Source organism: Puntigrus tetrazona, chromosome 3 (assembly GCF_018831695.1).
Source record: "Puntigrus tetrazona isolate hp1 chromosome 3, ASM1883169v1, whole genome shotgun sequence".
Lineage (NCBI taxonomy): Eukaryota > Metazoa > Chordata > Actinopteri > Cypriniformes > Cyprinidae > Puntigrus > Puntigrus tetrazona.
The window spans coordinates 29,031,787-29,055,158 of NC_056701.1; the positions used below are offsets into that span (position 1 = coordinate 29,031,787).

The following is a 23,372-nucleotide window of genomic DNA, read 5'->3' on the forward strand; positions in this document are numbered from 1 at the left end:
CCTGCAATCACAAAACAGTCAAACTCTGAACAAATCAGTGATAACAATTCTGTGAACTCTTCAACAAAGGCTGGAGAATATTTTGGAGGCCTGTAAATAATGATAAACAGGATGCGTGGAGCACCTTTCAACACAATCCCTAGATATTCAAATGACAAGTACTGACCAAATGACACTTGTCTGCACTGAAAGACATCTTTAAAGAGATCAGTAACCCCACCCCCTCTCTTGTCAACTCTGCAAACATTTATATAAGTGAAGTTGGGAGGAGCTGTTTCATTGAGCACTGTTGCACTGCAGCTTTCTTCAAGCCATGTTTCATTTAGAAACATAAAATCCAGATTGTAATTATTAAATCATTGATCACAAATGATTTGTTTTTTAGTGATCGAACATTTAATAATGCTAGCTTGATGGTAGTACTTTTTGTTTCTTTAGCAGAGTTTGTTGTCTAATAGGCCGCAGATTAGATTTGTCAGCTGTACGGCTTGAGAAGGCCTTAGACTTTCTGTCCTGTGAGAAGACAGAGATAGTGAGAGAGACACTGGGTTCCCATTTGTTTTCTAAACATCCCTGAAAGTTTTTGCTGTAGTCGCGGGGACCCCGAAACACATCACTGAGAGCTGTTATCAGTTGTTTTTGCTTTACCAGCTGCAGATGGAGGAGGGATGGCCTGGCGTTGTCGCAGCGGCCGAAGAGCTCGCTGGAGGAGGGCGAGCTGGGCCCAGCGGCCTTGGAGGTGGTGGTGCCTGCCGTTTTGTAGTTGATAACTGGGGGCTCGCAGCAAAAGAGTGGGAGAGTCTGGTTTTAGCGTACACCAATTCCTCCATTTTTTGTGAGAAGCTGAGAAGTGGCGATGCAGGAGAGAGAGATAATGTCTCTGGTAAACAGAGCATTGGTGTTTCCGGTGGCAGAATTATGCTGTCCTGGCTTCCCTGGCTGATTACCAGAGAGTTGTCCTTCGCATTGTGTCTGTGATGGGCTCTGCGGGCAGGGCTCAACCGTGATAGTGTCCACAAACAGTGCTTGTTGTGGCTCTGTGGTGTTTTCAGTGTCCTTGTGGGATGTGTCGACCAGATGATGACTCTGAGGCTGATATGAAGTCCTGTCGTCATCCATACTTTGTCCAGGTGTGTGTGTGCCATTCATGTTGAGTGGACTGGCACGCTCTGCTGATGGATGACGGAGTGAAAAATAGATGTTGTCCTTTAACTCTCTCGCACCAAGTTTATTTGGGTGAAGGCCATCCAGTTTAAACAGTTGTCTGTGTCCCCAGAACAGATTGAAGTTGTCGATGAAGTTGACTCCTTTTTGACTGCAGGTTCTTTGTAGCCAAGTATTCAGTCCAAGCAACCGTGAAAACATGTTTGTTCCCCTTGCTGGGAGTGGTCCACTGATGAACGACTGGACTTCAACTCTTTAAAGTGTTTGATAAGTTCACTGTGTCAGAGCTTTTGCTTGAGATGCTTTATTTTGGCCACTAGATGTCCCTATAGAGCCTCATGTCTGCATTTTGTTTCTAATCAGTGCAACTGCTTTCACATGTGCCTTGTTTTAGCCTATGTATTTAAACAGAGGACTTTCTTTGGGTTCTTTGCTTGGATATTGATGTTCCTTAGCCAGTCCTGTTGTAAGTCTGCTCTAGAACGTTTCTTGACAAATCTTTTGTTTCTATGTTAAATTAAGCTTGTTTATTCTCCTGAATGTTGGAGATGTTTTTGCCTTTTTTGGACTGATGATTATTATTTTTGACCTTCTCTAAGAAAAGGGATTTTTGTTCCCATTGCCTTTTTCTCATTAAACTTGGCTGAGTTAATCCAAGAACGCGTCTCACTATTGGGTTCAACTGTCTTCTGTGGCTCAGAGGTAGAACATAAGACTCTCCTGCCAGAGACCGGGTTCTAGTCCCAGTCCTGACAGAATATCCAAGCCAACAATGAACCCAGAAACGCCTAAATCTGAAGAACTCCTTGCCACAGTGGTTCAGCATGAGGCCTCAGTCCAATGGCTTGAATCAGTATTGCTGCAGCAGGAGACCTTGATGGTTAAACACTCACAAGTGCTATCTGATCTCATGACCTCTGTTCGCCAGATCTTTGACCGTTTGCCCTCTACCTCAGCGGCGGCGTCTACGCCCCAGCTGCCCCTGTACCCCCTCTGGATTCTCGAGTGCCCACTCCTCTTACTGAACCTCGCTTACCTCCACCACCACGTTTCTCAGGTGATCCCAGTGCATGTGATGGTTTCCTGACTCAGTGCTCTCTCTCATTTGAATTACAACCATCTTCCTTCCCCTCAGATCGGGCCAAGATTGCATATGTTATCACCCTCCTTTCTGGCAAGGCTCTTTCGTGGGCAACAGCAGTCTGGAAGGCCCAGACACCTTTCTGTTCTAGTTACTCGGCATTTGAAAAGGAGTTCAAGCGGGTCTTTGACCACCCCCTCAGTGGCCGGCAAGCCTCTAAGAAACTTCTCACTTTTCGACAAGGTAATGGCAGTGCAGCTGAATATGCCATTCAGTTTCGGACAGTTGCTGCAGGGAGCGGCTGGAATGATGAGGCCCTAATGGTGTGTTTCCTGAATGGTTTGTCAGAGGCAATCAAGGATGATCTGGCTACCAGAGAACCTGCTCACGATCTTGAGACTCTTATGGATCAAGCAGTTAGGTTGGATAATCGTCTGAGGGAAAGGAGCCTGAACCGCCCACCTGGTTACACATTCTCTGCTAGTCCATCTTTGCCTCAGATGTTACCCCAAGATTCCTCGGAACCCATGCAATTGGGTAGGACTAGGCTTTCCCCAACAGAACGAGATCGTCGTATGAGAGATCGCTGTTGCCTCTATTGTGGTTTACAAGGTCATTTTCGCTCCACCTGCCCTGAGCTTTCGGGAAACTCCCCGTCCCGTACAGGCAAGGAAGGACTGTAACGGGAGTTACCCACACAACTTCACCTTCCAACTCTGGATTGCTCCTTCCCATCACTCTCACATTTGGAGACCAGAAACACCAACTCCAAGCTTTGATTGATTCAGGAGCTGCTGGGAATTTCATAGATATTTCCCTTGCCAAGAGTCTCCAGATCCCTAATTATTCCCTTCCTGCCCCTCTAACCGTCACAGCCCTGGATGGAAGACCGTTAGCTCCAGGGAAAGTAACTCACCTCACCTCACTGCTTGGTCTTATCGTTTACCAGCACCAAGAGAGAGTGTGCTTTCACCTCATACAGTCTCCAGAGTTTCCTGTTATCCTCGGTCACCCCTGGCTCCTCCAGCACAATCCACACTTTGACTGGTCCACTGGCGCAGTCCTCAGTTGGGGTCCCACCTGTCAGACTACCTGCTTAGCCCAGAACTCCCTTGACCCTATTCTCGAGTCTCAAGAGCCCCTAGATCTGTCTCAAGTACCTGCCCAGTACCATCACCTCAAAGCAGTATTCAGCAAGAGGAAGGCCACCTCCTTACCACCTCATCGCCCCTATGACTGCGCCATTGAGCTACTCCCAGGAACCTGTCCTCCCAGAGGTCGCATATTCTCTTTATCTCCCCCGAGCGAACTGCTATGGATCAATATATTAGCGAAGCCCTTGCAGCTGGTATCATCCGACCATCCACTTCCCCTGCCGGAGCTGGGTTTTTCTTCGTTGGGAAGAAGGATGGTGGACTTCGGCCATGTATTGATTACAGGGGTCTTAACAAGATAACTATTCGAAACCGCTACCCCTTGCCACTAATGGTTACTGCCTTCGAAATACTGCAAGAAGCTTCCATCTTCACTAAGCTTGACTTGCGCAATGCCTATCATCTTGTGCGCATCAGACAAGGAGATGAATGGAAGACCGCATTCAACACGCCCACGGGGCACTATGAGTATTTAGTTATGCCCTTTGGTCTCACTAATGCCCCTGCAGTGTTTCAAGCTCTTATCAATGATGTTCTCCGCGACATGCTCAACCAGTTTGTGTTTGTTTATTTAGATGATATCCTCATCTTCTCGAGTTCCCCCCAAGAGCATGTAAGACATGTGAGTAAGGTCCTCAGGCGGCTTCTTGATAACAATCTTTATGTTAAACCGGAGAAGTGCGCATTCCACGTGACCGAAGCGCACTTCCTGGGGTTCATCATCAAGCCTGGAGAGGTACAAATGGATCCTCAAAAGGTTCAAGCTGTCGTGGACTGGCCCTCCCCCTCATCAGTAAAAGAGGTACAGCGTTTCCTTGGCTTTGCCAATTTTATATCATAAGTTCATTCAGAACTTCAGTACTGTGGCGGCTCCTTTGTCTGCCCTAACCAAGGGGAACACAACCGGTTTTCGCTGGGGATCTGAAGCCGAGTTGGCGTTTGGGAAATTAAAGAGCCATTTTACCTCTGCACCTATTCTCATTCTCCCTAACCCAGATAAACCCTTTATTGTGGAAGTCGATGCTTCAGATGTAGGAGTTGGAGCAGTGTTGTCCCAAAGGGGAGAGGACAACAAGCTGCATCCTTGTGCATTCCTTTCCCACCGCCTTACGTCGACTGAGAGGAACTATCATGTAGGGGATCGGGAGTTACTGGCTGTTAAGCTAGCGCTGGAAGAGTGGAGGCATTGGCTTGAGGGGCTAAACACCCATTCAAGTACTCACCGACCACAAAAATCTGGAGTATATTCAGCAGGCAAAACGACTCAATCCCCGCCAGGCACGCTGGTCCTTATTTTTCAACAGATTCCAATTCATCTTATCCTACCGTCCAGGTTCTAAGAACCTTAAACCTGATGCGCTGTCCCGAGTATATGTAAAATCCCCTCAGGAGGATTCTATTGCGTCAATAATCCCCAGTTCCAGGATAATTGCTCCTATCAGGTGGGATTTGGAAAATACGGTAAAACAAGCCCAAGCCCAAGAACCTGACCCAGGTGGTGGGCCAACTCGCTGTATGTTTGTCCCCAAAGCTGCCCGCTCCCAGGTCCTCCAGTGGGGACACTCCTCCCGTCTCACGTGCCATCCTGGCACTTCCCGTACTCTCGAATTTCTCCTGAGACGGTTTTGGTGGCCAACTATCAAGGAGGATGTGACTGCATTTGTAAATGCCTGTCCCACATGCAACCAAAGTAAGGTGTCTCACCAGTCTCCTCAGGGGCTATTGCACCCCCTCACCATACCTCATAGACCTTGGTCTCATCTTTCCATAGACTTCATCACCGGACTTCCTCTATCAAAAGGCAACACCACTATTATGGTCATAGTTGATAGGTTCTCCAAGGCGGCCCGATTTGTCCCTCTGCCTAAACTACCTACTGCAAAAGAGACTGCCGAACTAATTATAAACCATGTCTTTCGGGTCTTTGGCATTCCACAAGACATTGTCTCTGACCGGGGACCCCAATTTTCTTCCAGATTCTGGCGGGCATTTTGTCAGTCTCTGGGGGCTACAGTGAGTCTTTCCTCTGGGTTTCATCCAGAGTCCAATGGGCAAACTGAGAGAATTAACCAAGATCTTGAGACTACACTGAGGTGTATGGCAGCTAACAACCCATCCTCCTGGTCTTCCTTCATTATGTGGGCTGAATATGCACACAATACCCTCCGCTCCTCTGCTACAGGCATGTCCCCTTTTGAGTGCCAGTTTGGGTACACCCCTTCACTATTCCCTGAGCAGGAGGTGGAGGTTGCAGTTCCTTCTGCCCAACAATTTGCTAAACGCTGCCGCCAGACATGGAAAAAGGCCCGAGCTAAGCTCCTTAAGGTTTGTCAACAGTACCAGCACCAGGCTAATCGCAGACGCAGACCTGCCCCCAATCTGCGCCCGGGTCAAAGAGTTTGGCTCTCCACAAAGAACATTCCCTTACGGCTAGAGTCCCGTAAACTTTCCCAGAGGTTCATTGGCCCCTTCAAGATTGCCAGGAAAGTTAATCCAGTGACTTATCGTTTATACTTGCCTAAATCTTTAAAGATTAATCCGACCTTTCATGTCTCTCTGTTAAAGCCTGTTTTGTCATCTCCTTTTCTTGCCACAGGTAAACCTCCCTCTCCTCGTATCATTGGTGGTCAGCCAGCTTACACAGTCCACAGAATACTGGGCGTCCGTCGAGTACGTGGGTCCCGGCAGTATCTTGTGGACTGGGAAGGCTATGGTCCTGAGGGCGCTCCTGGGTTCCTGCCAAAGACATCTTGGACCCAAATCTAATTCGAGAATTTCATGCTCATAAGCCCAGTCATCCTGGATGGAACGCCAGGAGTCGTTCCTAGAGGAGGGGTCCTGTCAGAGCTTTTGCTTGAGATGCTTTATTTTGGCCACTAGATGTCCCTATAGAGCCTCATGTCTGCATTTTGTTTCTAATCAGTGCAACTGCTTTCACATGTGCCTTGTTTTAGCCTATGTATTTAAACAGAGGACTTTCTTTGGGTTCTTTGCTTGGATATTGATGTTCCTTAGCCAGTCCTGTTGTAAGTCTGCTCTAGAACGTTTCTTGACAAATCTTTTGTTTCTATGTTAAATTAAGCTTGTTTATTCTCCTGAATGTTGGAGATGTTTTTGCCTTTTTTTTTGGACTGATGATTATTATTTTTGACCTTCTCTAAGAAAAGGGATTTTTGTTCCCATTGCCTTTTTCTCATTAAACTTGGCTGAGTTAATCCAAGAGCGCGTCTCACTATTGGGTTCAACTGTCTTCTGTGGCTCAGAGGTAGAACATAAGACTCTCCTGCCAGAGACCGGGTTCTAGTCCCAGTCCTGACACACTGAAGTCCCTCTTCAGGAGTTCTGACTGCTCCTTACGAATGTCATTCTTCCCCACATGGATGATGATTCGTTTTGCGGTCTTGTGCTTCATTAGAACGTTCTGAAGTCCCTTGTTTACATCAGAGACGGTCGCTTGAGGAAAGCAGCATGTAGTTGTCGTTCTGCTCCTGACGTTTCTGATAATGGAGTCTCCGACTATCAGAGTTCTGGGCTCGGCTGCGCTGTGATCTGAACGCCGCTGTCTGCTCGACCTTGAGCGCCTGTTTGTAGTGGTGTTAGCTACTGGCTGATATGACTCCTGCTCAGTCACTTTCGGGGATTCCTCACCCAAATTCGTTAAAGATTCAAATCTGTTCTCGAGCTGCACAGGGGGTGGTAAAATACCAGTTTTTCCAAGCCTTCTCATGGCCATGTCTGGGGTAGATGATGCCACAGCGGCAATATGAGATACTCGTGACAGTCTGATGTCTCGAGTGCCTTTGGGTCTCGCTCCCTGTCTTTGCCACTGATTTGTGCGTTAATCAGCTTTAGCTTGATCCGCTACATTTGTATACTGTCGAGATTGACTAGATCCACAGGACTCACCAGCTATGGGCTGAGGGGATCTGCTGTGTGATCTTCTTGTTTTTGAAGTCCAGCAAGTAACTTCGTTTCAAGAACCACAATCCTTTTGTAGAAGTCTGTGGCAGTTTGTGCAGCAAGTAAATTCCAGAAGAGGCATTTTCTTTCTTGTTTGTTGAAGATAGGAAGCTGTGTTTTCCCGTCTCCGGAATGTAAGCTGCTGGCAGCGGGAGGCAGATAATCTAGTTCTTCGTAGTAGCTATTATTGCAGTCCCAAAAGTTTTTGCCAAATATGTGTTGTTTGAGCACTGTGCTATATGCTGAAGTTAAAACTTAGTAAAATCAGAAAAAAAGTAGATAAAAGTAGATAAAAAGAAGCAAAGCGGGGAGCAGTAAGCAAGAGCGCTCGAACAGTCTCAAGCTGGAAGCCAAAGTAAAAAAAAAAGTAAAAAAAAAGCTCAAACCATCACTTTGAGTTTACACGTGATGTCCACATATTCATTAAATTACAGTGGCAATAGCATACGCGTCATATAGAAATGGCCAAATATTAACAATATTTTGGTAGGATTGTACAACAGTAGGCCGTTAGTAACATTCTTATGATGGAAACACATTGAGCTGCAGCCATGTTCATTTGAACCTAAACATTCTATTACTAGTATGATGCGTTGGAATGCACACTGCATATGATTACGATGAGCAGTCTTCCCATGAAGGTAATCTTTACAGAAAAGCAAAAAATAATCTTTAACTTATCTATAAATTCAACAAAATTTTGAAAATGTTTCTTAATAAAATCTGAATGTTTCTTCAGTGTTACTTCTGATACTGGTCTTGTGTTTCTTCCTATGCTTGACTCTCTTCATAACACTGTTTGAGTCTTTAAATGTGGGTCACGTGACAACATGAAATTAGCAAGGTATTATTAATAGCACAATTGTGCATTACCATATAAAATTACATGGTTTTTATTTGAGTACACCATAAAAATCAATGTACTTCTGATACTGGTCTTCTGTTTCTTCATATAACTGGCTCCCTTCATCTACATAATATTGTACGAGTCTTCACCATGGTAAACGTGGGTTATCTGACAACATGAAATAAACAAGGTATGTTTAATAATTCACATTTATTATGAAATGAAACTAGAATGTGTTTTAATGGAAAACACTATAAAATCAATGTAGTTCTGATACTGGTCTTCTATGTTCGTTCCTATACTTGACTCATCTACATGACGCCGTTTGAGTCTAAATGTGGGTCACGAGACAACACAAAATGAACAAGGTAGGATGAATAACCCAAATGTGCATAATATAAAATCAGAGCATGTTTTTATTTGAAAACACCATAAAATCAATGTACTTCTGATACTGGTCTTCTGTGTTTCTTCCTATTCTTGACTCTCTTCATCTTCATAAGCTGAGTCTTTATCATGGTAAGCATAGGTCATGTGACAACTATAAATTAACAAGGTACGTGTATAATAACCCAGTAATGTTTATTAGAATATAAAATCAGAGTGCATTTCATTTGAATACAATATAAAATCAATGCACTTTTGATACTGGTCTTCTGTGTTTCTTCGTATGCTTGACTCCCTTCATCTACATAATGCTGTATGAGTCTTCACGGTAAACGTAGGTCATCTGACGACATGAAATGAACAAGGTATGTTCAGTAATTCACATATTTATTTCAATGTAAAATCTGAACGCGTTTCTTATTTGAATACGCCATCTATGTACTTCTGATACTGGTCTTCTGTGTTTCTTCCTATTCTTGACTCTCTTCATCTTCATAACGCCGTTTGATTCTTGAACATGAACCTGGATCATGAGACAACATGAAATGAACAACATATGATGAATAACCTAAATGTTAGTTATAATGTAAATTCAGATTGTTTTTATTGAAATATAACACAAAAACAATGTACTTCTGATAACTCTGAGTTTGAGTGTTTACCATGGTAAATGCAGGTCATGTGACAACATGAAACAAAGTATAATGAACAACTCAAATGTGTTTTACAGATAAAATCCGAATGTGTTTCATTTGAATACATCATAAAATCAATGTACTGATACTGGTCTTCTGTGTTTCTTCCTATGCTTGACTCTCTTCATCTACATTACAGATTAAGTAGACATTTGAATTAAATGATGCTTGTATAATATTAAATAAAACATTATTAATATTAGAAGTATTAGATCAAGCAGTAAAGCTGCTGGCTCCTCCTGTAGGCCTTTGTTGTAATGTGTGATGTACATTAGGCAAAGTCTTTAACACATTATGTATTTTTAGAGTTTTGTTCAATAAAACCATATGATTTCTTGCTTTTTTTAAATTAATTATTGTTGTGTCAATGCTATTTGTGCATTTTATGTCATTTTAAAGGCTATAGTTTACTACAAAAAAGTTAAAATTACATTTTCTATACTTTGTTCTAATTGGTTAAATTAAATTAAATTAAATTTAAAAAGTCTGTCTAATTATTTGTAGTAATTCTATCTATTACTTTTGTAGATTCCATTTTAATGGTTTCAATTTTAATAATCAAAAAAATCTGTAATTAATAGATACAATCTTTCATTTATTTTCCAGAAATAAAAATAGGCTACTGCATATTTACATTTTCTCTAAAATAAATTCAGGTAGATACTCCTTACACTTTTTATTTTATTTTATTATTAGCAGACCAGTCCAGAGCATTTATATATGTTGTCATTATTACAGTACATCTTACAGTCAGTGCTTTGGACTATGAGATGGACATGTGCTTCTCTCACTCCATGTTGTTTGTGTACTTTTGCTTTAAAAAAGGCTATCAATACATTTTTTTAATCATGCTGAAGTCTGTTTAAATACATTTTGTTTACATTTTTACTCCTGTAGTTTTATGTTTAATAAGAGGCTTGCTTATAATTACACTTTTTATGGTACACTACTGAATGGCAAAGTTGTAAGTTCAATAAAGTGTTCTTAATTGGGGAAAATGAATTGTTTAGATTAATCGATAAATTAGTCGATAGACTAATCTAAATAAAAATAGTCACTAGTGGCAGCCCCTAAATACAATACTACAATATTGAAGGTTAATATTATGGTACACAATCACTTAAATCATACTCAATGAAGTTTTTGTACAATTATAAAGTTGCATAATTACAATAATTATGTTTCTACTCCAATATATATATATATATATATATATATATATATATATATATATATTTACTGAGTCGGCTGCCCCTCCCCTTTATTGTCATCATCACCCCGTCCTTTATTCGCCGCCCTTCACCAGGCTCCTGACGGGAGTGGGCGTGTCTGAGAGGAGGGAGTGGTATTGGTCAGGTCTGGCGGCGTGTGGACGAGGCACGCCTGAAGTCAATTAAACCTCGTCACCGCCGCCGTTAAATACCAACACCGCGCCTCTCCTCGAGAGACCAGTCTCTTCCCCCGTGCATGCACGCTGGAATCCTTGTGCGTCTAGGAAGGGCGCGTGAAGGGACTCGCCATGCCGCCAGAGAAGCACGCTGTCGGACTCCATAGTCCAGGCAATGATCGCCGTATCGCTGACTGGCCAGGATGCCGGGCTGTTTATCCCTTCAAAATTGCCGACCGGGAAGAAGGAGGAGAAGCTGTGGGAAGAAGCCGCGCCCTTCACGCCCGGATCAGAGAAGGGAGCGTGTGCAGCCGCCGACTCCGCCCCTTCCCCCTGGAGCACTACCTGACCTGCACTTCCCCTGCAGCACGACAAGGACACCAGTTCCCCCGTTTATTTGGACACTTTTTTCCCTGGACACTTTATTTTGTATATTTTACTGTTAATAAAAAGCCTCCCCGAGGACTGACGCCATGCCCACTGTGTCTGTCATTGGCTCCTCCCGCCACAATAAATATATATATTGTTGACTAATTGTTAGTTTACCAGAAGAGGCTTGGCAGGTTTTCCTTTTAACAAAGACATTAGGGGTGATGCAATCAGACAAATGTTTCTAATGAAGCATCTAGAAATTAGCGAAGCCCAAGAATTGCTGTAATTCTTTTACCGTGGAGGGTTGAGGTCATTTGGTTTCAGCTTTTACCTTGATTTCATCCATTTTGACATCCATCCTGCTCACGTGGAATTCCCACTTCGCTGCCTTGACGTACAACTGATTTTCCAGGAGATGTGATAGGATTGTCCTGACATGCGTTATGTGTTTGATCTCTTTTTTTGAATAGATCAGGATATCGTTGATGTAAGCAATGACAAATTTGTTTGTGATGTCTCTGAAGATATCATTAATAAAGGAATAGAAGACTGCTGGTGAGATGGTGAGCCCATACGGCATGACCTGATACTCATATTGCCCCATGGTGGTTAGGAAGACGGTTTTCCATTCGTCAACTTCCTTGATGCGAATCAGGTTAGACGCACTTCTCAAGTCTAGTTTAATATATATTGTAGCTTCCCTCAATTGTTCTAATGCAGAGGGGACCAGTGGAAAGAGGGTAGCGTAATTTGACTGTGACATTGTTGAGTCCCCGGTAATCAATGCAGGGTCGAAGACCTCCGTCTTTCTTCTACGTCTACGAAGAAGAAACCCGAAGTGGCAGGTGATGTAGACAGGCAGATAAAACCAGACTTGAGTGCCTCTGAAATATACTCATCCATTGCCTGACTTTCCATTCAGGATAGCGGATAGATTTTACTCTTGGGTGGAATGACATTCGGAAGGAGATGTATGGCACAGTCTACCGATCTGTGGGGTGGTAATTTTGTGGCTTAGGTCTTACTAAAGACTTCAAGGAGGTCTTGGTAGTGCGAGGAATAGGGACTGCTTGATTATCATTTATGGCTTTGATCTGAATCTGAGTGTTACAAGGCTCAATTCTGACACGAAGCTACAGTTTATAAGAGGTCCCGAGTCTATCATCACTGTTAAGTCAAGAGAGATTGTATTAATTTTTATAGTAATAAGTAAAGTGAGGGTTCTGTTAGAGAGCAATGAAAAGTGTTCAATATTCACGGCAGTAGAATCATAGATGGTTAACGTGGCGTCTTTGTCTTTTATCCTCTGAGAGTTGGGAGAGACCAAGTTGCATTGGTTCAGGTGCTTAGTTACTTGGCGTCGATACAGATGGTTTGTGGTTAGCGATCTTGGGTGTCTGCTTCTTTAGGTTATCGATTTTAATACCCAGCGTCACAAAGTCAGTAAAAGACAGTTTGAACGCTGCCAGTCTGCTAAAGAGGTCTAGCCAATTAGCTGCAGTTTTATGTGGCATTTGCTGGCCTCTAGGCCAAATGGGATCTTGTCCATTGATTTTATTGTGTTGGAACCATCTAGTTCGGGTTTGGAGAATGTGCTAGTGATGATGGATGTCTTCGCTAAGTACACCCTGGCAGTTCCAACGGGGAATCAGAGGGCAGGGATTGGGTTTCGTGTCTGCAAAGGTACTGCTTAGTTACAATATCACTTCTCAAATTTGTGGGTTCTAGTTTTGATTTGTGGGTTCTGTATTCAGACACTCCTCCAGGTGCTGATGTTGGTAAATCCGTTGATCCAGGATGTGCAGAGTCCTCAAGTAGCAGGGAACAGGAAGTCTCAGCTATGTCAGCTCAAGCCCTGGAGGATAGGTTAGACCAATTGTCTGAAAGTGTGCCAGATGAAGTGCCATTGCGACAGTCTAGGCGAGCTACGGCTGGGTAACATTCCAATATCACCACCTCCCACGGTCTGCAGGGGTGGTGAGTAATGATGGGGTATTGCCTGAGGGGACACCCAGAGCAATTTCTGCATGGTTTAGGCCCTGGATGTGAATAATACGTTTTTTTGGTAGGTAGGTTGTGGCAGGTCATAGTGGCGTTTTCGCTCTGGTTGGCTGGCTTCTCCGTAATTGTCCTATTATTGGGCAGGGCACTATATAAACCGGTAGTTGAGGCAGTAGGTTGCTACGAGGCACCCCCCTTGCCTGCTGCTTCATATTTAGTCACCATCCAGGTCTGTGATATTACGTTGGCTGAACTGTTTGTGGTATGTTAAAGCTCATAGTGTACTTTTCGTATAGACGGGCAGGTTGAAGTTATTCCCGTTCTAGCATTTGACTGAGGTTGCCCATTGCAGGTGAGGTACGCATCATCAGGTTGTTTTTATCTTGTTTGTGATTTAGTGGTGTTTTGTGACTTTGTTTATTTATAGTTGACCCGTAAAGCAAGACTGAATAACACCGCGGATGCGGGTACCCACCTGCCACTGAATGCAACTGGTCCCTTTGTCCAACTCATTTCCGTTCAGTTAGACTGAACAAGCTCTTTGCTGCCCGGAATATCCATTGCCTGCCGTTTGATGGGAGGTTGGTACTAACAGAACAGTAGGTGTTCGTAAATGAACACTGCAATCTATATTTTCTATTGAGATTCATTATGTGTCTGCTCGCTATAAACTAAGTTTATTGTTGACAGATTAAATTGTGTGTACCACGCTGCTGGTTTCCCTCTGTCAGTGCTGCATGGGAACAACCATCTGAAGGTGCTGTTGCTTTGTCAATTTATTTTTCTTCCAGTTACGTTGTGTGTGTGCTCCCTGAGATACACATATTTCATTTTATTTATTATTCTTTTCTTTTTGATGTATGGATTTGGACATTGAGTGTGAACTCTGAGTGATGTTTGTTTTCTTTTTATTGAGTTTCTTTTCTGTAGGCATCATTTTCTGTCTATTGTGTTGAAGTTTTGTATTTATAATTGTAAATTGTGGGGTTGGGCAATTCTTCTGCAATATTTGTGATTTAGGGACTGTCGCACGTAACCCGAGTTCTTCTTATTACAGGAGCTGAGTTCCTAATGCAGGGGTGGATCCGGGTGTTGGTGTTTTCACAAGTGGTTGTGTGTGTGTGCCACAGGTATAGGTGAAGGATGTATTCGGTGTTAGGCCAATTGTGCCCTTATGCCCTGCTGTGAAGCCTCGGTTCCTGTGCCTTGACCTCATGACGTCCTCTGATACAGGTTGCCAGTGTTACATGTTGTAAATTGTGGATTTGATATCTTAAGAATTGCAATGCCCAACTTTTGAGCAAGGGTGAGTGAGAGCACCACACCACCGGACTCCAAGATCCTTTCCATAGATATGGTGTGGAAGAACACCACTCTACATCACCATCAAGACAGCGATCCTGCAGGAAACTGAGGCCTATTGGCGACTTACTGACGTGCTTAATCAAGGTTTATGATGAGTGAATCTCAGGAAGATTGCAAACTGCTGGTAGATTGCATCTTTTAAATATGTTTTAATGTAAAAATGACCTAACTACTATACTGATCGGGCAGTATCTAGAGATTCATTGGTTGTAACAAAACTTTATGAGATGACGATGATTAACTAAAAAGGAGTGACAGTTGTCCCCTCCGATAACATTTTAGGCAGGGTGGCATATAGTGCAGTTGCGCTTTATTTGTCCTGACTTTGATCCAAATCTCATGGACCTTTTCTGAACACACCCTGGTGTTTTTAATGTACTGCTAAAACTGAAGAATATTACAATTTAACATTTTTGATTTCATTATTATATTAATTGAATATAAAGATGCATGTGTTGGTCCCGATACACGTCTTTTAAGTATTTTGTTGATTTGTTTTTGGTAGATCTCATTGAGTTTGTCATTTGAAAAGTAGGACCCCACACACAAAAAAGTGTGGGCACCCCTGGATTACAACGTTCACAATCGGTCTTCAAAAAACATAGTTTTTTACATCCACAAATGCATCTATCATGTTTGATTGACTACATAAATACTGAAAACAGAGTGTTTTTTTTTTGCACCCATGCTAATGCATTAGAGAAAGTGTGCTCAATAGGTCGATCACAAAAAAGCAGTGCTGGAAAACCGCAAATCTTTAAAATATATATTAGTGTACACGTGGTGTAACTACTGGCATATTTTGTTTGTACTAAGTTGAAGTCAAACTGCTTGGACCTTTCATGTTCACATCCTGGTGTTTTCAATATAATGTTGAAATCAAAGAATATTACACTGTAAAAAAATTTACCATTTTAATTATTACATTAACTGAATTTAAAAATACAGGGGTTGGTCCTAAAAGCTGCTATTGTCTCTCTTTTTGGGTAGATCTCATTGAGTTTGTCATTTAAAAAGTAGAAAACCTCACACAAAATAAATGTGGGTGCCCCTGGATTACAGCATTTGAAATTTATCTTTAAATATCTTTGTTTTCACAGCACAAACACACAAGACCACAACACAATTAGAAAGAACATATAACGCAAGAAAAATACATGAAAAACTGAATAATTTAAACTAACAAGTAAAGGAAATATCTAAGGGTAGACTAACAGTATCAAATCCAAGCAACAGTGAGAATAAAGGACTGTATATGAATATGAGCAAGTTAACTGGAAATCAAAAACAACAAAAAAGGGAGAAATCAAGAAAAAAATACAGCAGAGACATACACAGCAAATAAAAGAGCAAGACTGGAAAACAGAGCAGCAAGTTAGTAACTACCTTTAAAGTGCAAGACAAATGAACAAATTAACGATGTTACAAAGTTGTTATAACAAGTGGGAAATTCAAACCCTGAGCTTCCAGGTTGTGTCAGGTGCAGCCAAAGACTTACAGATATACAGCATTCGTATTCATGATAAATTTGCTAATTATTTTTTTAGTAATGTACAACAAAACTATAAAAGTAACATATTGCATAATTACCACAGAAGAATACATAGCCTAATGATTCAGTTTATACTGATTCATACACTGAAAAACTACATTTCTTTTTTGTAGATAGTTAAAGAAAATGGTTGAAAACCATGTAAAAAAGCTAAATTGCCATCTTATTCTGACTAAAGTGATGTCACGTCTTTGGACTTTGTTATTGTTTTCATCGTGTGCCATGTGTTCAGTTTGACCCACTTTAGTTAATTGTCTATCGTCTTCAGCTGTGTCTTGTTAATTGTAGTCATTCACCTGGTGTATTTAAGTCCTGTGTTTTCAGTTCCGTTTGTCCGATCTCGTCCGTATGTGTGTGTGATTTTGTTTAGCCTGCCTGCCTGTATTTGTATCGTTTATTTTCATTTATAGTCATTGTCTGCTCTCGTGCCTATCACACCCGTGACAAGTGACTTGAATGCACCTGATTAAAAATGACTTGTCAACTTGTAATTATGAACACAGCATAAGACATTAAACAAGAGAGCATGACCAAGAGATACAACAACACGGTAAACACAAACAAAGAGAAAGCAAAGACACCTAACAAAGAAAGAAACATTAGTGTGGTAATTAATTTGTCTAATTAATTGCATAATAATCACGCATTAAAATTTGGCTAAGAAATTCCAGAAGAAAGATCATTTAAAGCCATTATTAAAGCTGCTATTGTGTAACACGAGAAAAGCATGAAATCGATATATCAAAAAATTTAGAAGGTTATGACCTAATCCTTTAACAATTTTTTTTACTAATATAGTTTTTTTTTCATATGTATTATTTTTATTGCAATTAATTAAGAAACTAACGCTACCAGATGACAGTAAAATTTCTTAATGAATAAATGATTGAGGCATTGATTCATTCGATTCTTTGAAATGCTGATTCATTCAGGAATCAAATAAATCTTTGTGTATGCGTAATTGAATCATTGGTTGACCCCATTCCTTCAAAACGCGGATTCATTCAGAAATTTTGTTAAAAATATATAAAATGCTATTAACTCATTTAGTCAGACCTAACTGCTGTATGAAATCACTTGTAAAACTCGTGCTATTGGGGACAAACAGCAATGGTGATATCATATGATATAAATAGAGATTTAATAAGGGATAGAGCCTTGTCATATTTTAACTCCATAACTATTTTTTCGTTAATTAACGTTGTTACAGTTCTGGCTAAAGCTTATCATAATATTCAAAATGGCCGGTCTCTCTCTAGCACGATGTTGATTGGTTGATGAGAATCGCACCTTTTAAATTGTCACGACCAGGATTTTTTCAATTGTTTTTTCACTTTGATGTTGATGAAACAATCCCTCATTATTATTTTCAACTCTATTCTGACCCTCTGTACAAAATTATTAATTTTAAAGACTGTGTATATATTGTGACGAGTCGGCTGCCCCTCCTCTTTATTGTCACCATCACCCTGTCCTTTATTCGCCGCCCTTCACCAGGCTCCCGACGGGAGTGGGTGTGTTCGAGAGGAGGGGCGTGGTATTGTTCAGGTCTGGCGGCGTGTGATGAGGCACACCTGGAGTGAGTTTAGCCTCGTTACCGTCGCCGTTAAGTACCGGACGCGCCTCTCCTCGGGAGACCGGTCTCTTCCCCCGTGCATGCACGCTGGTGTCCTCGTGGGTCCAGGAAGGGTGCGCGATGGACCTCACCCCGCCGTCCGAGAAGTGCGTCGTGGGACACCCGTAGTCCAGGCTGTGACCACACAGCTCATCCCACTCTGCCGCCCGGAGCGAAGAAGCCGCCGCCCCTCGCGCCCCGTACCAGAAAAAGGGGAGCGCGTGCGACCGCCGGACTCCGCCCCTTACCTGGACCCTTCCCCCCTGGAACACGGCCTAAACCTGCACTTTTCCCGCAGCACGACGAGGACACCAGTTCCCCCTTTTATTTGGACACTTTCCCCCTTGGACACTTTATTTTGTATTTTTATTTTGTCAATAAAAAGCCTCTCCGAGGCCTGACGCCACGCCCACTGTGTCTGTCGTTGGCTCCTCCCGTCACAATATATATATATACACACTGTCATGTTCTCCGGACTTCGTTATTGTTTTCATCGTGTGCCATGTGTTCAGTTTGACCCACTTTAGTTAATTGTCTATCGTCTTCAGCTGTGTCTTGTTAATTGTAGTCATTCACCTGGTGTATTTAAGTCCTGTATTTTCAGTTCCGTTGGTCCGATCTCGTCCGTATTTGCGTGTGATATTGTCCTGTCTATCTGCTTGCCTGCCTGAATATCGTTTATTTAATCTGAGTGGATTAAAGCCTTTTGTTTTCATGTATACTCGTTGTATGCTCTCGTGCTTACCACACGCGTGACAGAAGATCGGACCGTACAAAAGTACAAGTGAAAATAGTATAGCGGCGTTTATTTTCTTTTATTTTGTTTTCATGTATTCCCTGTATCAAGACCCGAATTTCCTCATCCTCCTGCTGGAGCAGGGGGACTGCTCTCTCGAGGAATATACAGGACTATTCCTCCACCTCGCCAACGACTCCCGTTACCCGGACAGCTTTCTGTGCGGAATCTACTTCCACGGACTTAACATCTCCAGTCAGGCGCAGCTGTCCGGGAGCGGTCCTCAGGAGAGCATCGCCGCTTACGTCGAGTGGGTGCCCATTCAGGATCCAGAGCCCAGCTCCGCCCACTGCACATCAGCTGAGGGTGAGCTGATTCCCCACCTAGGGCTGCTGGATCCCCAAAAACTCCCTCCAGTTCCCGCGCCTTGTGCGCTTCCAGTTTTCTTTCCCTCCCTCTCTCCCACCCTGGTCATACGCCGCCGATGGATCTCAGCAGCCCCTGCGCTCACCCTCAGCTCACCATCTGGAGCTCGCCACGGGTCTGCCGGTGGACGATCCCTCACCTCACCGTCCCGCCTCCGAGTCCCGGACTCCTCCTCGGCTCGTAGACCCGTCGGCTCCCCCTGGGCTCCTAGCTCCCTCCTCTCCACCGTGGTCCGTCAGTCCACCAGCTCCACCAGGCTCCATCGTCCCTCGGGCTCCGCCTTGGTCTGTCGTCGACCATCCGTCGCCTCGGGATTCCTCTCCTCCGGCTTCACCTCGTCCCTCCATCCCACCGGCTCAGTCAGGCTCCTCCTTCCCTCCGGCTTCACCTCAGTCCTCCATCGCTCTGGCTCCGCTGCGTCCTTCCCGTTCCAGTGTCAGTTGCCGAAGCCTGCGGCGTCGCCTGGGACCTCCAGCGCCTCGACGTCACCTTGGCTCTTCGGCTCTCCGCCTCTGCTTCAGTCTCCTCCACCACCTGCTCCGCCGCCGTCGGTCAGCGCCATGGAGTCGATGGCCACTCCTCCTCCATGGCTCCTCCCTCCGTCGGCTCCACCGTGAACCACCATAGCTGGGCTCTGAATCTCCTCCTGCTCCGGACTCCTCCTGTCTTCTCCCTGGCTCCTCCCTCCGTCTGTTCCTCCCTGGACTGTCTGTCTACTCCCTCCTGGGGGCCGTCCTCCACCGGAACCTCCTCCCAAGACCCAGTACCCCCAATTCCTAGTCGTTTTGTTTTTTTATTTTTTTTTTGATGTTACTCTTTAGGTGCGAGGCGCACCTTCCAGAGGGTAATGTCATGTTCTCGGACTTTGTTATTGTTTTCATCATGTGCCATGTGTTCAGTTTGACCCACTTTAGTTAATTGTCTATCGTCTTCAGCTGTGTCTTGTTAATTGTAGTCATTCACCTGGTGTATTTAAGTCCTGTGTTTTCAGTTCCGTTTGTCCGATCTCGTCTCTATTTTGCGTGTGATTTTGTCGTATCTGCCTGCCTGTCTGTATAGTGTTTATTTCATCCCTGAGTGGATTAAAATCACTTTATTTTCATTTATATCCGTTGTGTGCTCTCGTGCCTATCACACCCCGTGACATACACACACACACACACACACACATTTTTTACATTCTCCAAACAAAACATTTACAGGCAAGCGTTATGAAATTGTTTACTTATGGTTGCTGCAAGTTCAATACTTTGGCTGCTTCATCCTTCAACGAATGTTTCTTCGTGTGAACTCCCCTTTACACTGTACATCGTGTTCAAAACAGTGTACAGTCAAATGCCTCAAAACAATTAAACAAATAAAAATAATCCACTCGTTCCAGAAAAAGCAAACCATCACGGTCTGTGCAAAGTGCCAAATGAACTAGTATAAAGCAGAGATGGAGCGAATAAACACAAGTGGGCGTGGCCTCTTGAGACAATGTGATAAAATGATTGGTTAATACCTTGCCATTACCACATATGGTAAACCACTGTAACTGATCTCGGGTTTTAATTTAGTTATAGTTTTAAGTAAATAGTTAATTGTTCTAATTTGCTTGTTTTTCAACCCTGCTGGAAAAAAACCCCTGCCCAAAACACAATTTTGTGGGACGAAAATGTAATGGATTTATTTTTATTTTATTTATTTTTTTTACGACGCTAACAGCCGGTTGGCCTACAAATTGACGTCATAGTTCCACAAAAAGGCGTCATACGTCATCAACGCGTTCTCGCGATGCAGCTCGAGAATGGAAGGCAAACAGAACAGGACCCAAAATATAAAACAAGCAGAAGAAGAAGAGGAGCAGAAGTGTCTTTCCTTTCCTTCTGAGCCGATACTAAACGGAGCACGCAAACGCTCGAAAAGAAAGACAGTTTATGAAAAAGCTGTGACAAAAAGACGTCTAGAGCAGGAAAGAGCTAAAACCCGAGTTAACATCGGAGTTGCTTTTCCACGCTGGAGACAACTGCGAGAGTCAAAGTGTCTGAAAACAGATGCCATGGTTGCACTTTTTCTTCTGGACAGGTAATGGCATTGTTTTATTCAATTTTTAATGAATTATTTATCTAAAGCTGTTTTTGTGTCTTTGCTAATTATATCAAAGCTAACCGCACTTAGGGTCTAATAGGGAACTCTTTTATGTTTTCAAAGTTACGAGAAAAGTACAACATCCACATTTTTGGAGCATGATTTCATAAAGCCACCGCCACCAGAGTCTTCCTACGAAGAGTGAGTACAGTGTGAGAACCCTGGGCATCCGAAGGAGAACCATTCTTATATTCTTGTATGTTTGTATGTTCTCTGTTGCAACATACAGGTCTGAAATCAAGTTTCTCGTCAAGGAGGAAGAGGAGGAGAAACCTGCCTGTAAAAATTGAGAGTTTATGATGAGAGCGAGAAGGATACTTTTGTTGGTGCTCGGACAACAGCATCTCTGGGATTCAGCCGTGTGTCTGTGAAGAGCAACAGATATTCCCCCTGATCTCAGTGAACTCTGACTCTCTGTGAGTATCATGAAGGCTCAGATTCCGACGGTGCTGGAGATGAAATATTATATTGGTGCACCAAGCCTAAAAACTGAAAACTGAAATATTTTTAATAACTTCACTTTACTGCAAAATACACAAATAATTAAAATCAATATTATACAACAAGATTTGCCAAACTGGTTATGGTTAGCGGTCTGGAGATCGCTTTCTGTCTCAGCGTGTTTTTGCAACGTTAAGAATTGCATCCAATCACAGAGGCGTTTAGATAATCCATTTACCGCTTTCAGAATGACATGATTTGTTGGAAAATGACTGAGCAAATGATGAGTTTGAAGGCGATATCGTCAGAATAGATTCTGAGAAATATTAAATTTAAGTTTTCTTCAAAAGCAAAAATCACCAAGCAGTTTTGCATATTTTTCCCCAGTTATTTAAAAAAAAAATAATGACTGTTGTTGTTAATATAGCATTTATAACTAATTTTATTGTCGTTTAGGTATAAATATTCCAAAAGCTGTGAGCACAGAAACATTTACTACTCTCCAATCATCTGACATTGATATTAAAACAAATAAATGACATAAATCAAAGTAATCACTTTGGTAATATAAAATATCTTATATTTTGTATTTTAGATACGTAACAATGTTACATGTTATAAAAAGGTGGGTCTCTTTAAGTGTTGCGCTTGTGAGCATTTTGTTAAATCTCGATTCGTTGGATATAATAAAACTAAGAAAAATCTGATTTGTTGGATTAAAGTAAATCTAAAATATAATAGTCGGTATAGGGAACCTTATCTTAGACAAATGGTCTAATGAATGATTTCTTTCATGTAAAGGTTCACGTTGAGGATCAACGAGTGCTTCTCAAAGGTCCAGATCAGCAGAAGAAGTGGGTAGATGGTGAAAGGAAGGACTCTGGCCTGAAACAACCGTGTTGCCACCTCCATTGAGACTGGATTTCAACTGACAAAATGATTAAATCTACTATATATTCTGCTCAGGAGAGTTTTTCAATCTGTCAGTTTTAATACGGTACTCATGATTGTTCATGTCTTTCATCAAGTTATTAATGCTACAGTATGATACTCATGTAAACATTCTTGCAGATTGTGGGAGAGTTTTCTTTATGTATTGATGGTGGTTAATAATTCACTTGTTTTACAACAATAGTCCAGTCTTTTTGAAGAGTTTTCTAAATGTAATAGTTACATGTAACAGCAAATACACAACACTTTGGATTCATCTCAATCTTTATGTATAAAGAAGAAACTACTGTCTTGTAGCAAAAATGTAACTTGTGGCATTTAGCAATAGCCTAATGGACATATTTATTAAAACATGTTATCGAGAGCCACTGTTATTCTGTTTTAATTTTGGAAGGGAAGGTTGTGGAATACATTTTCTCTTGCATCTGTGGTAATAGATGACTCTCAACCTAACATTTTATTATTTTAAAACAAGTCGTAGCCTATCATACAAGCATGCACAAGTGAATATTAATTAATGCTAGCAGCTGCTCAAGCCAAGAAATGTATTATACTAATAAATAAATATTCTGGATTCATAAATTGTCTAAACAGATAAGTGCAGAAAAAATTAAAAATAACGTTTAATTCGTTTAGAAAAGCTGCCATAGTGCATCAATTAGTGCATCTTTTTTTGTTGTTATTTGTAAAAAAGAAATGAATTGAGAATCAAATTCAAAGTGCTTAAGTAAAGCACTAGTTTTTTTTTAAATACTACAATCAAAAAACAAATGGACAGCTGTTTCCTACAAAACGAACAAAACTCATCAACATCAGAACTTTTAGAAATAGACAACAGGATGATTTTTATGAAGGATTTAATAATGAATCTCCTTTAACTTTGTTAAAAATATTAAATTTACTTGGCAACAGCCAGGCCCTTTCTCAAAAATCATTTGTTATAAAGGAACCTCCTGGAGTATTCTCTCTGTCTGAAATATTTTGTCTGTAAACTGTATGTTGGATCATATTTCATAAACCATTCAGGGCTTTATAAGTAATTAAGATTTTAAAATCTATCCGATGTTTGATAGGGAGCCAGTGCAGTGTTGACAGAACCGGGCTAATA

At 42.1% G+C, this 23,372-nt stretch overlaps 1 protein-coding gene across 1 annotated transcript; it reads left to right on the forward strand.

Annotated features, from left to right (window-relative positions):
- Window positions 1-16,491: 16,491 nt before the first annotated feature.
- On the forward strand, window positions 16,492-22,628 carry LOC122341401. The gene is made up of 6 exons (XM_043234732.1): window positions 16,492-16,515; window positions 18,460-18,626; window positions 20,525-20,809; window positions 20,936-21,013; window positions 21,102-21,288; window positions 22,115-22,628. The coding sequence occupies exons 1-5, from the start codon at window positions 16,492-16,494 to the stop codon at window positions 21,160-21,162; spliced, it is 615 nt and encodes a 204-aa protein (XP_043090667.1). The 3' UTR covers window positions 21,163-21,288; window positions 22,115-22,628.
- The last annotated feature ends 744 nt before the right edge of the window (window positions 22,629-23,372 follow it).

Coding starts and splice junctions, on each gene's coding strand:
- LOC122341401 (XM_043234732.1), top strand. CDS start 16,492: ATGACCAAGAGATACAACAACACG. Junction 16,516..18,459: donor CCAAGAGATACAACAACACG/GTAAACACAAAC, acceptor CTGCTGGAGCAG/GGGGACTGCTCTCTCGAGGA. Junction 20,810..20,935: donor GCACTTTTTCTTCTGGACAG/GTAATGGCATTG, acceptor ATGTTTTCAAAG/TTACGAGAAAAGTACAACAT.